At 41.9% G+C, this 16965-nt stretch overlaps 1 protein-coding gene across 1 annotated transcript in view; it reads left to right on the forward strand.

Annotated features, from left to right (window-relative positions):
- The window catches only part of COL24A1 (collagen type XXIV alpha 1 chain), a 241707-nt gene that overhangs the window by 132467 nt on the left and 92275 nt on the right, over positions 1-16965 (forward strand). Inside the window, exons 15-22 of the mRNA XM_040407488.1 lie at positions 1167-1220; positions 1298-1342; positions 1590-1643; positions 3756-3809; positions 6420-6473; positions 10815-10868; positions 11523-11576; positions 15286-15330. Coding sequence (XP_040263422.1) covers positions 1167-1220; positions 1298-1342; positions 1590-1643; positions 3756-3809; positions 6420-6473; positions 10815-10868; positions 11523-11576; positions 15286-15330 — 414 coding nt within the window. The remainder of the gene's footprint in view (positions 1-1166; positions 1221-1297; positions 1343-1589; positions 1644-3755; positions 3810-6419; positions 6474-10814; positions 10869-11522; positions 11577-15285; positions 15331-16965) is intronic.

Consider the following 16965-nt stretch of genomic DNA (forward strand, 5'->3'; position numbering starts at 1 on the left):
CTGCCAATTTTTGTATGGACCAGTTCAGAATTTTAAGGAGCAAAAGTACTGAATAAGATGTAATAATATGTCTTTGTCAATTCACCCCAAGTAAACTAATCAAGCTTTACTATGGACAGATTCCACTAATAGGGGAATAATAAGTCCACCGCAATTAGACTACTTTCGCACATGAGGCACAGCAATCCAGCAGGCTGTTCCGTCAGAGAACAGCCTGACAGGAGCTTTCTGGATCCAGCATAGCCAGACCACACTGGCTACAATGGGAACTGGTGGAGATCTGGTTGCTGCGTGGCATAAATGCAGGGATTAGGTCAGCATGTAGCAATTTATGACCGGCTGAATCCTGGCATTTATGCAAGGGAGCGGCTGGATCCCGACCGGTTCCCATTTTAGACAATGAGATCTGACGAGCATGCGGCACTGTCTAGCTATGCTGGATTCGGAGAACTCTAGCAGGCTCTTCTTTGCCGAAACAGCCTGCCGGATTGCTGTGCTGCACGGGTGAAACTAACCTATGCATGACCTAAACTTACATTGACTAGGGACTGTCCAAAAAGTGGAACAGTATATGACTGACAGGTTCCCTTCCAATGCTTCTTTCATTATCTGTGTTACTGAATTATCCACATATTCTGTCTGCATATTTATCTCTAGTGGTGTACGAACCCTAAACTTTTCACATTTATTAAGCCAAAGTCGTTAAGTTTTTGCCTATGTCTACAGTAAATTGCTGAAATAAATCTTTTGGCATTTTAATTACCTCCCTCCTCCTTGCCTTTGGAGTGATTTTAAAATTCATTGGACTACTTGTCGGATTTGGAAACCTTTTTGTTCTCGTGTCCTGGTCTGACTTCAGCTCCTTTAGTCTTGAGTTTATGACTGGGACTGGACTAGTCTTGTGTTTGGAGGGTTGAGCACCTGGTAAGGACCGGACATCAGTCACCCAAGTGGCAAAAAGGTATAATACAAGTGTATTAATAAATTATTTTAAGAGCAAATTCACTCTACAAGCATAGCTGCTGTAAAGCAAACTACAAAGACTTGGCCGTGAGATAGCATTATCCAAAAATGCTGCAACTCCTTTAATGCCTCTAGCAATATACCATATATAGCACACTGGTTACCCATAATATTAATAATACTGTTTTTATGTTGTATTTTAGGGAGAAGTGGGGCCGGTGGGACCTCCTGGGCTGCCTGGGATTCCTGGTCCTCAGGTATTTCATAACCATCAGTATTTTTGGACACGTGATCATAAGAACTGCAAACCTTATATCCTGATTTTCAATTTCAGGGCCTTTCAGGAATTATGGGGCAACTTGGACTGAAAGGTGATAAGGTGATCTAAATATTTCTATTATCAGCGTGAATATTATTACATAGAAAATCCGCACTTGTAAAGTTAATCAAGTTTGTTGAAAGAATAGTTGACAACAAAGTTGCCGCATTTAGAGCGGCTTGGCAGATTTTTTGGAATTTTAATTCTTTTTAATTCCCGAGAATGTATCCAGCTTTTGCTGCCAGAGAACCTTGCATATTTCTGAGAGTCATTATTATTATATGACTTATCACAATATATTATTTAGGGTGAAGTCGGATTCTCAGGGGAACCAGGCGAGACGGGTTATCCAGGAGATAAGGTAGGTTACATGGTAGATATTGTGTTTGTTCAGGCCCATTTATGAAGATTTCATCCCAGTTCGGCCATAAAACCACAGCCGATTGAGAGTGATTTGTATAGTTCACGAAAAAAAAAAAGAAATCATTTAAACAAAAACATTTTTCCTAACCAGGGTCATTCAACTGATTATTACCATTTGTTGGTTTACTGCCCAATATAAATTGGATTGTTGTCTACAACGGTCTGCTGAAAATGCAGAAAGATACTTCATACCATTATTAGGCCTCATGCACACGACCGTTGTTTTGGTCCGCATCCGAGCCGCAGTTTTTGCGGCTTGGATGCACACCCATTCACTTCAATGAGGCCACAAAAGATGCGGACAGCACTCCGTGTGCTGTCCGCATCCGTTTCTCCGTTCCATGGTCCGCAAAAAAATTATAACCAGTCCTATTCTTGTCCGTTTTGCGGTCAAGAATAGGCAGTTATATCAATGGCTGTCCGTGCCGTTCCGCAAATTGCGGAACGCACACTGACGCCATCGGTGTTTTGCGGACCGCAAAACACACAATGGTCGTGTACATGAGGCCTAAGAATGATACTCTATGACTTCTAGACCAGTGGTTATTAATGACTGTTCAGTGGAAAACTTGGGTCCCTTCAGATCTGGTCAGGAGTTCCTCTGAAGACAACAGCAAGTGCAGTTGCTTTTACAGTAGAGATGGCAAACTGATTTGAGCCTCATAGTTGCTTATCATGGGGACAGGCAAAGCAAAGCCACAATACAGAACTATTTTCCCAAAATCATTTTCACAGGTTCTCATATGTTAATAAAGTTTGAAATCAGTAAAATGTATATCACATAAATACTGGAATACTAGAGGATGCCAAATGATCTATCTTATAGTGAGGTTGTCAGCAGTTTTAACAATGCAAAAAAAAAAACAGCTTGCAGCATTAGGTAGGAGCTCGGAAGAGTGGGGAAAACATACCTTTTGTGGGGCTTTTATTATCAGAAGTAGATTTTGCTCCAGCAAGTGCACTAGAGGCGGACCTGTACTGTGAAGTACTCTCTGCATTGAGCTGCTCCACCTCCCCCCCTCTCTGCCCTAAGTGAAAGCTGTAATGGTCTCTTGGTTGGATTCTACAGCTGTCAGCTCAATGCAGAGAGTACTTCACAGTGAAGCTTCACCCTGGGCACTTGCAGGAGCAGAACCCGGCAGAGTAAAAGTACATATTCACACTACTCCTGACAATAAAAACTTCAAAAGGTATGTTTGTCCTGCATTTCTCAGCATCTACCTAGTGCTGTCAGCAGTTAAAAGCTATGTATACCATGGGGGGGGGGGGGGGGGCATTTTTAAGACTGCATTTTACTCATTTTGGGTTAAAAATAATTTAATTAATTGGCCTTTATTAAAAATGTTCAGCCATTTCTGAGGTATAAGGGTTAAAAATCTGTCTGTTTGCAAGCTGTCACAGTCTGTTTTCTTTGAAACCCATCATCTGATGGCTCATGTGTAGTTCATATGTCTGAGCCCCTAACCTCCTGAACACTTATTTAAGTAATATTCTTTTCAGATAGAGTGTTTATGAAGTCAGGAGATCAGTGATAAGAGCTACACATGTGCCGTCATATGACAGGATTCAAAGAAAACAGACTGCTGACAGACTGATTATTAACCCTTGTATGTCAGAAACAGCTGAACATTTTTAATAAAGATCAATTGAAAAAATTATTTTTAGTTCAAAAAGAGTAAAATTCAATCATAAAGAATTGCCCCGAAGGTGTCTATAGCATTTAAATCGGTTTGCCAGAAAACGCTCCTCTCTTGTCCACAGGCTGTGTCTGATATTGCAGCTCAGCCCTATTTACTATTCAAGTATTCCATTTGGTCAAATCCCAGGCATCCCCTTTACCCTTTCTAAACATTACACCTGCCTGTAATTGATGGATAAATTGAAAGCACACTTATTATATGATCAATGTGTTTTATAGTACTATTTAGGTTCACGGTGATGTTTTGGAATTTTGTTCTCCTTAAATTTTAAGGTTTTTAACAATGTTTCGCGACAAGTCTTATGATACTATTACATAATATCGCTTACTGATTCAGTATTTTTTCAACAGGGTGCTATTGGCTTGCCGGGACCTCCTGGGTTGAAAGGAAAACAAGGACCCCCGGTATGTCAGCCTGTTTTGGTTTGCAAGTAAGATCAACAATAAGAACGCTATTGAAATATGTTTATCAAGAGTCTCGTCTTCCTTTTCGTTATACTAGTCGAGTCCACATACATATGGAGCATGGTGTGGGTGGAAAACTTAACGAAGACCCCCCCACTGATCAGTTTCAGAATCATTTAGTTAGAGTATGCACTAATAGCAAGGAACATAACCAATCACACCTGCCAAAAGTCCCAATTTTGATGGCACCATCTGACCGACTGGATCTAAAAAAAAGGCAGCAGGTTTTATCCAAACAGTTTTGGGAGCATTAATAGGCCGAGCAGAGGCAGGGCTAAAAATGTTGTGCCTTTTGGGGGTTCAAATTTGAAGGGTAAGACCTTGTAATAGGAGTCTTTAAAAAGCACCATAGAAGATAATTTAGATTCATGTAGTCTAACTGTTCCCATACACCTTCACTAAATGTCGGATCTCACATCAGAACAAACATTTAGACATATTGAAATTTAGCATGCCTGATCCTTCTTTCTCTCAAAATAATCTTCTGGGAGAAAGTTGGCACACCCTTATACACTAAAGTGCCATAATAGGCACTATCAACCAACTTTGCTCTTGAGTGTACGGCCACCTTGAGAAAATAGGTGTGTACATGGCTAAAACCAATTTATTTTCTGATAATGTATCTTTTTAAATTCTGAACATTATAATCTGTTAAAATGAGTATGCACAGACTCGTTCAACCCTACAAAGGCAGATGGTAATTTGACTATGAAGATGTACAGGCCATCTGATCATTTCTGACCATTCCTGCCACAAGCTTATTGACAGATGGGATCCACAGGTCCAAGCCCTCATGTCCATGGCCATATGTATTTTGCGGTCTGCAAAACGTGATCCACAAAACATCCGTGTTGCATCCAGTTTTTTGCAGACCCATTGACTTAAATGGGTCCATGGAGCACATTTTGTGGTCAAGAATAGGACATGTTCTATCTTTTTGTGGAACAGACATAGCGATGCGGAAAGCACATGGATGATCTATGTGTTTTCTGCATCCGCATGTCTGTTCCACAAAAGGATAGACCATGTCCTATACTTGGACTCAAAATGCGGACCACCGACCCATTGAAATTAATGGATTTGCAAAAAAATAACGCATGCCACATGGACATCATACGGATATCAGCTGCCATACTGCAAAATGGTATATAATGGATTAGGACAGTGGTAAAGTGATATAATGAGGTTTACACTCCAGTTCTTGGGTTCCTCTTAAAGGGTAATAAGTAGCCCTTTCATACATTTTTTGACATGTCCTCGGCTCTCCTTGGAGAGTAGTAGACGTTAGCTGAAGACTAGTACATAGAAGTCTATGAGCCCGCTAACAGGGAGAGACTATCACAGCTGAAGGGCCGCAGCACTTGGTGATTGGTAGGAATGCCAGCACCTGGACCCCCACCGATAGAAACCTCTGACATGTCTTTACACTGTCAAAGTTTTATGAAAAGCAGCTACTTTTTAACAAGTTCTTCAATTATTCTTTCAGTGTCAGAATTATGCAGTCGGCAATAATCAGCATTAGGACGATCAATTTTTTTATTTCTATAGTGATCCACCGTCCTTCCTGTGATTGTAACTGGGGCCATAGTGACAACATCTCGTTCCATCATCCTTTCCAAGCAACATTTGATATAAGCAGGTTTATCATGAGAACCTGTGACATTTCTGTAGATTGTCTTCTTTCTCGGGAAGCCTGCGACTGAATTTCACAAGATAGATTAATCGGCAGGATTGGCCCAACCAGGCTGTATGTCTAATAAAGGTTTAAAAAAGTTGATCCTGCTGACAAGTACTCTTTAAGTCTAACACTTCTGTCTTGAGATGTTACTCCCCTTTTTTATACCACCCCTTTTGGAGTAAGATTTGAACAGTTTTTGTGAAAGTCTTCATTGATCAATCTGTCTTAAATCAGCTCGACAGGCTAACCATGCTCACTTTCCCACCCACTTTTTCAAATTGGTGTGACTTAAATGAAAATGCTGCAATGTTTTTGTTTTTTTAAACCTCAAAAAGCCAAAATCTTTTGATGCTGAAATTGTGGACTGCAGACTTGATACATTCCCCCGATGTTTGTTCAAGATCACTGCTTGCTGACAGCTGTCTGTTACTCAGGAACCTAGCTTTTTTACATAAGACTTTACAGTTTTCACAAATTGATTGTTGAGGGTAATTTCTTGTTTGCTGCTGTATTCATACTGTGCTTTTTGCTCTATCCAGATATCACACAAACATGGATGAGAATTGTAAAATTTACATTTTGCACTTTTTAGAGCTCTGAGCTGTTTAGCAGCAGAATCAGGCCAATGTGCAATTCTTTCTGACAACAGTTTTGTTTTTTTTGCCATAAGAACAACACAACTACCATCACAACAAATCACATCTACTAAAGAACTGCTTTGCCAAATTTATTTTCAGCAGCACAGTCTCCACTTGGATTAATACAAAAATAAAATATACCAATGGTTAAACACAATGCATGGAAAATAACCAAATAATAAACCGTTTAAAAAATAAAGCCCTGAAGTTCTAATGATTTCCTGTATATTTTAGGGAAAAGTTGGAGATCGTGGACCACAGGGTTTGCCAGGCCCCCCTGGACCAGAGGTAATAGTTGCAGTCATATACGGTATATACAAAATCACAGAATAAATTGCTACTCCACCTTAAATAGGGTCTCTCAGCAATTTTGAACATGCTGAACTACTAATGCAGAGAGCCCTTGAGAAGCCAGAGCAGAGGATTGGAGTGGTGGTAGTTCTAAAGGTGGATTTCCATGGGCCAAGCTAAAGGCGATTGTCTGGAAGAAAGCTTTCTTTCCCGACAGTTGGCTGCTCGCTCAGTGGAGGTGAATCGTTGTATTTACATGCAGCGATCATCTCCACAGTACGAGGATGAGCATAGTTTAGGTGCCTGCATGAATGACAGTTTCACCCGATGAACGAGCGTTTCACTCGTTTATCGGGTGATCGACTGCACCTTTAGACAGGCAGATTGTTGGGAACGAGCATTCACAGGTTCCTGATAATCTGGCCGATTTATCTGGCCGTCTAAATCTACCTTTAGGATATGATGTGTTATGGTAGTCTCCCTCAGGCCGTTGCTCCCTAGGGCTGGATATGATGTGTTACGGTGGTCTCCCTCAGGCCGTTGCTCCCTAGGGCTGGATATGATGTGTTACGGTGGTCTCCCTCAGGCCGTTGCTCCCTAGGGCTGGATATGATGTGTTACGGTGGTCTCCCTCAGGCCGTTGCTCCCTAGGGCTGGATATGATGTGTTACGGTAGTCTCCCTCAGGTCGTTGCTCCCTAGGGCTGGATATGATGTGTTACGGTAGTCTCCCTCAGGCCGTTGCTCCCTAGGGCGGGATATGATGTGTTACGGTAGTCTCCCTCAAGCCGTTGCTCCCTAGGGCTGGATATGATGTGTTACGGTGGTCTCCCTCAGGCCGGTGCTCCCTAGGGCTGGATATGATGTGTTACGGTAGTCTCCCTCAGGCCGTTGCTCCCTAGGGCTGGATATGATGTGTTACGGTGGTCTCCCTCAGGCCGTTGCTCCCTAGGGCTGGATATGATGTGTTATGGTAGTCTCCCTCAGTCCGTTGCTCCCTAGGGCGGGATATGATGTGTTACGGTAGTCTCCCTCAGGCCGTTGCTCCCTAGGGCTGGATATGATGTGTTACGGTGGTCTCCCTCAGGCCGCTGCTCCCTAGGGCTGGATATGATGTGTTACGGTAGTCTCCCTCAGGCCGTTGCTCCCTAGGGCTGGATATGATGTGTTACGGTGGTCTCCCTCAGGCCGTTGCTCCCTAGGGCTGGATATGATGTGTTACGGTAGTCTCCCTCAGTCCGTTGCTCCCTAGGGCTGGATATGATGTGTTACGGTGGTCTCCCTCAGGCCGCTGCTCCCTAGGGCTGGATATGATGTGTTACGGTAGTCTCCCTCAGGCCGTTGCTCCCTAGGGCTGGATATGATGTGTTACGGTGGTCTCCCTCAGGCCGTTGCTCCCTAGGGCTGGATATGATGTGTTACGGTAGTCTCCCTCAGGCCGTTGCTCCCTAGGTCGGGATATGATGTGTTACGGTGGTCTCCCTCAGGCCGTTGCTCCCTAGGGCTGGATATGATGTGTTACGGTAGTCTCCCTCAGGCCGTTGCTCCCTATAGCAGGTAAAGCCAATGGAGGGTACACCTGTTACTCCTTCGGGGCACACCCTGATGCTGGCGTTTCCTTCCTGATGGAAGTTTGGGTGCCCGTGATGTTAACTTTCCATGTGGGTGCAAGGCAGGGCATGCAGTGCGATGACCAGCGTATGGTGTAGTAGGAATGCACAGTATCCATATGTTACATACCGTTTCAATGCATAAAGGACATCACAGAGATGCACCTAACGAATTGGAGCGCAGTACTTCATTCCATACCCCTTCACAACATTGATGGATGGGATGTTTGATAGTCTATTGGCCTTTATTTAAATAATCCACTAACATGTCCACATCAATATAGTTTACATAAGTTATCACTGATTAGTTTCATTTGGCCAAGTTCCCTTCCCAGCTCATGTTGATTGCTCATTTTCACACCAGGAAAAGTTGGTATTGGCATAGGGATGCTGGCCGTAAACTCTGTGTCTGGAAATCTTCTCATGCACTTTTTTCTCAAGGTTGTATCCTACTAATTAAAGCATGTATATGGCAGTGACCTTTAAATACATCCAGCAGTGTTTTAGTGACTTGTTCCAAATGCATGAATGACTTTGTACAATGTGTCATAGATTACATAAGCGAAGCATACACATGGCAACAAGAACCATATTTGTCATACACTTTCATACAGTGACCAAATAACAGTACCATACAAAGCTGAAATAATACTGCCAAACAAATGACCCAGTGATATGTGTATCACAGTGAGTATTCTGGTTGTGACAAGTTATCCCCTATACACAAGAAAGGGGATATCTATTAGATCTGTGGGGGTCCTACCCCTGGGACCCCAAATGATCATGAGAACGGGTACCCCATACTCTGGTCAGACATGTGCATTGCCACTCTAGTCATCTCTGTGGAAGTTCAAGAAATAGCCTAGCCCTGTACTTGGCTGTCTCTGGAATTCCCATAGTTACACATGGAGCAGAAATAAGCATGCCCGATCTGGTGTTCTGTTCATTTTAGGGGGCCCTGAGGGGTATGGGCATCGGTGGGGGTCCCAGTGCTCGGTTCCCCACTAATCTAAATATTTTATGTATCACTATGACAATATGAAAAGTTTTTCCAAAGTACAGTGCTACAATAAGTCTAACACTTCTGTGTTACTCCACTTTTTAAAAGTTGATCAATTAGGTCATCAGACTAACCACTTTCCCACCCATTTATAAAAACTGAAGTGAGTGGTGCAACAATGGCAAATATCCAAAAAGTTGCAAATCCCTATTTTGGGATGTGTTAACTGTTGCTAATAAAATTTACACTTTACAATACTTAAAATTTGCTAGTGCAAAGAGATTTTTTTTCAGTTATTATGGTGAAATTCATGTGTGACTGAATATTTTGATGTGGAAATAATAGTGAAATCCAGTGACAAGAGAGTACCATACAGTGCTGAAATAATAGTTCCATACAGTGCCCAGAAATAACAACGACCCAAATCAGCAATCAACAGCAGTCACTATGGTCCTGTAAATAACCACAACAGAGCAAATTATAGTTTCCTCTACATGCTGTGCGGTATTAGAAAAAGGATATGGAGGAGGGGGCCAAGACCTGCTTGATCCCCCCACCATCAGAACTTTTGAACCAAAATGCACATATTATAGCATATGATGGAGGGTTTGGGTAGATTTCCCATATTTTCTATACCAATAGTCCTGCTCTGATCAGTATGATGGTTTTAAAAAGCCACCATGCTTTGACATTTTTCTTTTGTACTAAGAAAGTGTCAAATTTTTCTATATGAGGGAAAAAGCCATCTAATATTGTATAATGCAATAACTTCTAAAGGTAAGGGCTGTGATCCCAGAGTAATCTGTGGGGATGGGAATTGAATAGGATGTATATCAATGGGTGGTGAGAGGCTTGCCATGCTATACTTTATGTACATTTAAGATCGACAAATAAAAATCTCGCTCTGATCCCACAAAATTGTTTTGGAACTAACATACTTTAATTTACATTTAAGGCCTCGCTAACTTTTCTCAAAACTTTTTTCATTGAGATATATCAATAATTCTAATTCACCTTCAAGTGAATGTCCACCTATTAAAACCACGTTGTTTATTAATAGATCTTTATTGCAGTCCGAGCTCCATTTTTCGGTTACAAAGCACCAAATAGACAAAGTTGCATGATAATATTTTGGCTTCCAGCTGCCTCCACTAGAGGGAGCTTTGGAGTTCGCTGCCTACTGGTTTATATCAACTTCAATGCAGTCAGCATTTAGCCTCCCCCCTACTGTCAGCTGTCAGCAGCACAAAGTTTATCTTATATATGTGTCTATAAAAGAGGAGATCTGCCTCAGAAAAGTGAACCTCTAACCACTGGCTGGACATATTAATAAAATACATTTGCAGAGAATTTTGCCCTATTTAGTTTACAAAATACACAGTGGTATTCAAGGTGAGGGTATTTACTTTCTGGGATTTTTAAATTGATGGCCTATTCTCAGGATAGGCCATCTATATCTGATCGGCATACTCCCAACCCCCCGATCAGCTGATCCAAAGTAGCTCAGGCGGTGGAGGTAGGTGCTCACTAACTCTTAGCTCCTCGCTACCTTCAGTGGAAGCAGCACTGCAGGAACCAGCTCCATCCACTACACAATGAGCTGTACTGTGCAGTTCCAGCGCCTACTTCCAGTACCGCTGATAGGAGGATAAATCATCAATCCTGGACAACCCCTTGTAGGTAATATGTTACTTAAACTTAACACATTATTATGTAACTTTTTACCCAGGGATTTCCAGGAGACATTGGCTTGCCAGGGCTAAATGGACCTGAAGGACCAAAGGTAATATTTTTTTTTACATCAACTCTGTGCATTTGAACTCTCATTTAGGCTACTTTCACACTTCCGTTACTGATAATACAACCGTCTGCATCCGTTATGAACAGATCCGGTTGTATTATCTTTAACATACCCAAGACAGATCCGTCATGAACTCCACTGAAAGTCAATGGGCGATGGATCCATTTTCTATTGTGTCAGATTGTGTCAGAGAAAACAGATCCGTCCCCATTGACTTGCATTGTGGGTCATGACGGATCCGTTTTGCTCCGCATTCCAGGACGGAAAGCAAACTGCAGCATGCCGCGGTTTGCTCTCCTGTATGACAATGGAACGGAGTGCATTTTGGAGCATTCAGTTCTGTTCAGTTACATTTTGTCCCCATTGACAATGAATGGGGACAAAACGGAAGCGTTTTTTTACGGTATTTAATACCCTATGACAAATCTCAAAACCGGAAAATATTAACGCTGGTGTGAAAGTAGCCTTACACCTACTGTATATTCCTGCTAAAATAGGTGTATTTTCCATGGTATTTTTCCAAAGCGTTAATAAAGTACCTGACTTTTGCCAACACTTGAGGACATTGCTACATGTGAGCTGTGGATTTTCATAACTGCGATGTAACAGCGAGTGGTAATGCATATTTCTTTCTAGGGTCTTATTGGAGACAGAGGGCCTCCAGGTCCCCAAGGTCCAAAAGGTGCAGAGGTAAGTCTACTGGTTTCCCACAAATCTCATTAGTTTAAAGTCTTTTAAGATTTAGAATTACTTAAAGGGTCAATAACTTTTCAAAAACTTTTGCTATGTATATACACTCACCTAAAGAATTATTAGGAACACCTGTTCCATTTCTCATTAATGCAATTCTCTAGTCAACCAATCACATGGCAGTTGCTTCAATGCATTTAGGGGGTGGTCCTGGTCAAGACAATCTCCTGAATAGTGTTGAGCGAACTTCTGTTTTAAGTTTGGCGTCTAAAGTTCGGCTTCCGGTTAGCGGAAAATCCCGATATGGATTCCGAATTCCGTTGTGGTCCGTGGTAGCGGAATCAATAATCGGCCATTATTGATTCCGCTACCACGGACCACAACGGAATTCGGAATCCATATCAGGATTCTCCGCTAACCGGAAGCCGAACTTTAGACGCCGAACTTAAAACAGAAGTTCGCTCGTCACTACTCCTGAACTCCAAACTGAATGTCAGAATGGGAAAGAAAGGTGATTTAAGCAATTTTGAGCGTGGCATGGTTGTTGGTGCCAGACGGGCCAGTCTGAGTATTTCACAATCTGCTCAGTTACTGGGATTTTCACACACAACCATTTCTAGGGTTTACAAAGAATGGTGTGAAAAGGGAAAAACATCCAGTATGCGGCAGTCCTGTGGGCGAAAATGCCTTGTGGATGCTAGAGGTCAGAGGAGAATGGGCCGACTGATTCAAGCTGATAGAAGAGCAACGTTGACTGAAATAACCACTCGTTACAACCGAGGTATGCAGCAAAGCATTTGTGAAGCCACAACACACACAACCTTGAGGCGGATGGGCTACAACAGCAGAAGACCCCACCGGGTACCACTCATCTCCACTACAAATAGGAAAAAGAGGCTACAATTTGCACAAGCTCACCAAAATTGGACTGTTGAAGACTGGAAAAATGTTGCCTGGTCTGATGAGTCTCGATTTCTGTTGAGACATTCAATCCGTCCGAATTTGTTGCGTAAACAGAATGAGAACATGTATCCATCATGCCTTGTTACCACTGTGCAGGCTGGTGGTGGTGGTATAATGGTGTGGGGGATGTTTTCTGGGCACACTTTAGGCCCCTTAGTGCCAATTGGGCATCGTTTTAAATTCCACGAGCTACCTGAGCATTGTTTCTGACCATGTCCATCCCTTCATGACCACCATGTACCCATCCTCTGATGGCTACTTCCAGCAGGATAATGCACCATGTCACAAAGCTCCAATCATTTCAAATTGGTTTCTTGAACATGACAATGAGTTCACTGTACTAAAATGGCCCCCACAGTCACCAGATCTCAACCCAATAGAGCATCTTTGGGATGTGGTGGAACGGGAGCTTCGTGCCCTGGATGTGCATCCCTCAAATCTCCATCAACTGCAAGATGCTATCCTATCAATATGGGCCAACATTTCTAAAGAATGCTATCAGCACCTTGTTGAATCAATGCCACGTAGAATTAAGGCAGTTCTGAAGGCAAAAGGGGGTCCAACACCGTATTAGTATGGTGGTCCTAATAATTCTTTAGGTGAGTGTGTGTGTGTGTATATATATATATATATATATATATATATATACATAGCACATCAAAAAAAGATTTAATAGGTGGGAGTCTGAGTGCTGAGATCCCCCCCCCTGATCTCTAGAACGAGGGGAGAGAAGCACATACATATCATGTTCCCTCCTCGCTGCACAAGACGAGCTCAATAGAACTCAATTCTGTCCTCTGCAGTGAGGAGAAAGTGTGATATGTGAGGGGTTTCTCCCCTCATTCTAGAGATTGTGAGGATTTTAACCAGAGGCAGACTGGCCATATACCCTACAGGGAAATTTCCTGGTGGGGCTGATGCCAAGGGGGCCACCTGAGCCCTTCTCGTGGCCGCTGGCCAGGTACAGAATGATCTGATGCTTTCCTGAATTCAATTGCATTGCCGTCCTCAGGACAGTAGTACATTTAAATACTACAGTGAGGGTGGTGGTAATTTGTGCTGCATTTTGGTATTTGGCTCTGCAGGGGCGGTATTTTGTGCTGCACTACAATATTGCTGGTCCTGTCTACTTGTGTTGCCCATCTTCTGTCAATTCGGACTCGCCTACAACATAGGGCCACTTTTAGGTTTCCAGGGACATTTAAGTTCCCAGTCCACCTCTGGCCTCAACAATCAGAACCCATTAATCTAAACTTTTGATATGCCTTAAAGATGAAATTCTCTCTATTTAGTCTAACAAAGGCTGTTCAGAATTAGAAAAACATGGATTCTTTCTTCCAAAAACACCAGACACAACCAAAGGGACCTGTTTTTAGAACAGGGATGCCCAACCTGCGGCCCTCCAGCTGTTGCAAAACTACAATTCCCAACATTCCTGGACAGCCTACAGCTATTAGGGCATGCTGGGAATTTTGCAACAGCTGGAGGCCGCAGATTTAGGATCCCTGTTTTAGAAAAAAGCAGTCATGTTTTCTCATCCTGGACAAAAAATTTGAGCATCTGCTCATAGTGGTCTGTAAACCTATGTACACATGCAGAAATACAAAAATTTGTCTGATTGGACATTATAACATTATGCCTTACAATTTTTTTTTTATATGCAAGTAATAGATGAGCCTCAATTACAATTTATCATGGTTCTAGTGGTTGTCAAAGAGTCTATGGCCAGATTTATCATTACACTTGCATCTTACTCCACTTTTACATATGTCCAAAGTCACTTTTGGCTAAGTCAGATTTATTAATGGTCCTTTATTACTATGATATATGTGGTTTGACGGTAGCAGTTTATCCTTCAGTAAGCGGCTTTACAAAAGTCGCACGTCTTTACGAAAAAGTCGCATGTTCTATTAAAAAGTCGCATAAGATAAGCATGGTCCTCACTGGAGTGAAATTGCGCAATTTTTTGCGACTTTTTAAATTGGCGCAATAGTAAATCTGTCTAGAGATTAATTTACATAATAAAACACGCCCACTTTCAGAAAACTGGCGAGCATAGCGCAGAGCCAATAAAAGTCGCAAATTGTTGCGCAGTTTTAGCGATTGCGCAAAAATTTGTGACTTTTATACTACATTATTTTGACTTGAGCTAATGATAAATCTGGCCCTATGAGTTTGGTCCATTCGCACATCCGCAAAACACGGACAGCGGTAATGTGCGTTCCGCATTTTGCGGACCGCACATTGCCGGCACTAAGAGAATATGCCTATTCTTGTCCGCTATTGCGGACAAGAATAGGACATGTTCTATTTTTTTCAGGATCGGAATTGCGGACCCGGACGTGCGGGTCCGCAATTCCGATCGGGGCCGCACTTCCATAGAAATGTATGGGTCCGCAATTCCGTTCCGCAAAATGCAGAATGGAATTGCGGAGGTGTAAATGGAGCCTAAAAGGGGTTTTCCTGGGAGAATTAAAAAAGAAAAAAAAAAAGAAATGGGTGGTTAAAACATGCTAAAAATAACATAGAAGCTTAACCCCTCCATGGATCCCCTGGTGCTGGCGTTCCAACACTGCTCTGGTCCCCACTGCTCTGCACTACCTCTCCCAGAAGAGGCATCTCAGCCCCTCACTGGCATTAACAGTGACCTCCCTAACCAGTGACTCCCCTGTCCAAAAAGTTCATTGTGCCTTGTCTACACTCTTTCTGTGTTCTACCTCTAATATTTCATTTTTTGTATGTGCAGGGAGATGAAGGACCTCTAGGACCACCAGGTGGTCTCGGACCAGTTGTAAGTTTCTTGTACACCTTTGTGTTGTATTATATGTCTATAAGTCATCCGATCTCCTAATAATGAGTTTTCACTAATACTTTATAAATTTTATTGCAAGAAAATGTGTCACGTTTTTTTATTTATATAAATGGATCAACCATCTGATACAAAACCTAACTAAGGTCTTCGTACAGAAGCTAACATCATGAGATTTACTCCTGGGCTTCAGAGATACTGTTTCCATATTACAAAGTGCTTCATTGGGAAATCTGGAACAGATTGATGGCTTTCCTTACTCTAGGGCTTTTAGTTACGTAATTTATTAGTTATTATTAGTTATTTAGTTGTTTGTCATAATCGTCACTGCTTTTCATTGCTTAGTTTCAAGCTGGGTTTTGCTTCTCTTTTCTGGTATGAGGACCACATGTCTTTCCTGCTGAGCTATTGTTATCCTTCTGGATATTCATGGGAATTTGGGATGAGCTAATATTTTAATTATAGATCAAAGCTAATCTATATCAGCCATCATAGCAATGTGAAATACCATACCACCTTCTATTTCCTAATTGCTTTGACTTATCTTTAGTAATAAAAAGATCTAATATATACACCCCTCCTTCAATAGAATGGTCAGGCAACACCACCATAGTCATATAAATTATGGTTATGGTCAGGGTTCGTAGTTACCAAGTCATGGTCATGGTTAAGGTCATGGTTCGTGTCACCAGGTCATCAGTTAGGGTTATTGTCATGTTTATGGTTATGGGTTGTAGTCACCAAGTCACATGAGTTATGTTTGTGGTCATTAGTCAACAGGTCATGAGTTAGGGTTATGGTCATCATGGTTAAGATCATGGTTCTTAGTCACCAAGTCACAGTATGGTCATGGTTATGGTCATTGTTTGTACTCACGAAGTCACATGAGTTATGGTCATGTTTGTGTACCTTTGCTTGTATTGTGTTAATGGCAGAAATTGACTTCCTATAAAAATACATGAACCCAAATTGAAAAGTGCAAATAAATCTGAGTCGTTTAGCAGAACTTGTAAACAAGAAGACATCTCTTTATAAGCTTTAGGGACTAAATGAAGTGTCAAAGACACACAAAGGCAATTGTGGATAACTTATTTCAATGCAATATACATCTCGCAGACTGTACAAAATGTCCTTGGCCTTGGAGACCCCAATATACATTCCATGTTTTGGGTGCTCTCAGCTAAAGAACGAAGGATATCACTGGATGTGAGGTACACGTGATTGGTGCACAACCACATGGCAATCTCTTTAGTCAAGACACTTTTCTTCACGGTCTTCAGGCAATAATGACACAAACTCAAGTATAAAAAGCTGTATATTAATATAATGTGGTTCGGGGTGTTCTTGGACTCAACTTACTACAGAAATATTGCTTTTGGACTGAATTTTTGAAGTGTTCAAAACCGCCTGGCTGCATATCCAACTGTAATTAAGCACTTGCTAAAGGGTTTGATTCATGATAGTGGTGTCAAAAAATTACCCAGTATCTGGGGTGACCTGTTGGGCCAGCTACCTCCATGTGATTCATAAGATTCCAATCTAATAAATTATACTGTAATGTTCCAGAAACGGCACCACACCTGTCCATGGTTTGTGCCTGGTATTAAAGCTAAGTTA

This window comes from Bufo bufo, chromosome 9 (genome assembly GCF_905171765.1).
Source record: "Bufo bufo chromosome 9, aBufBuf1.1, whole genome shotgun sequence".
Lineage (NCBI taxonomy): Eukaryota > Metazoa > Chordata > Amphibia > Anura > Bufonidae > Bufo > Bufo bufo.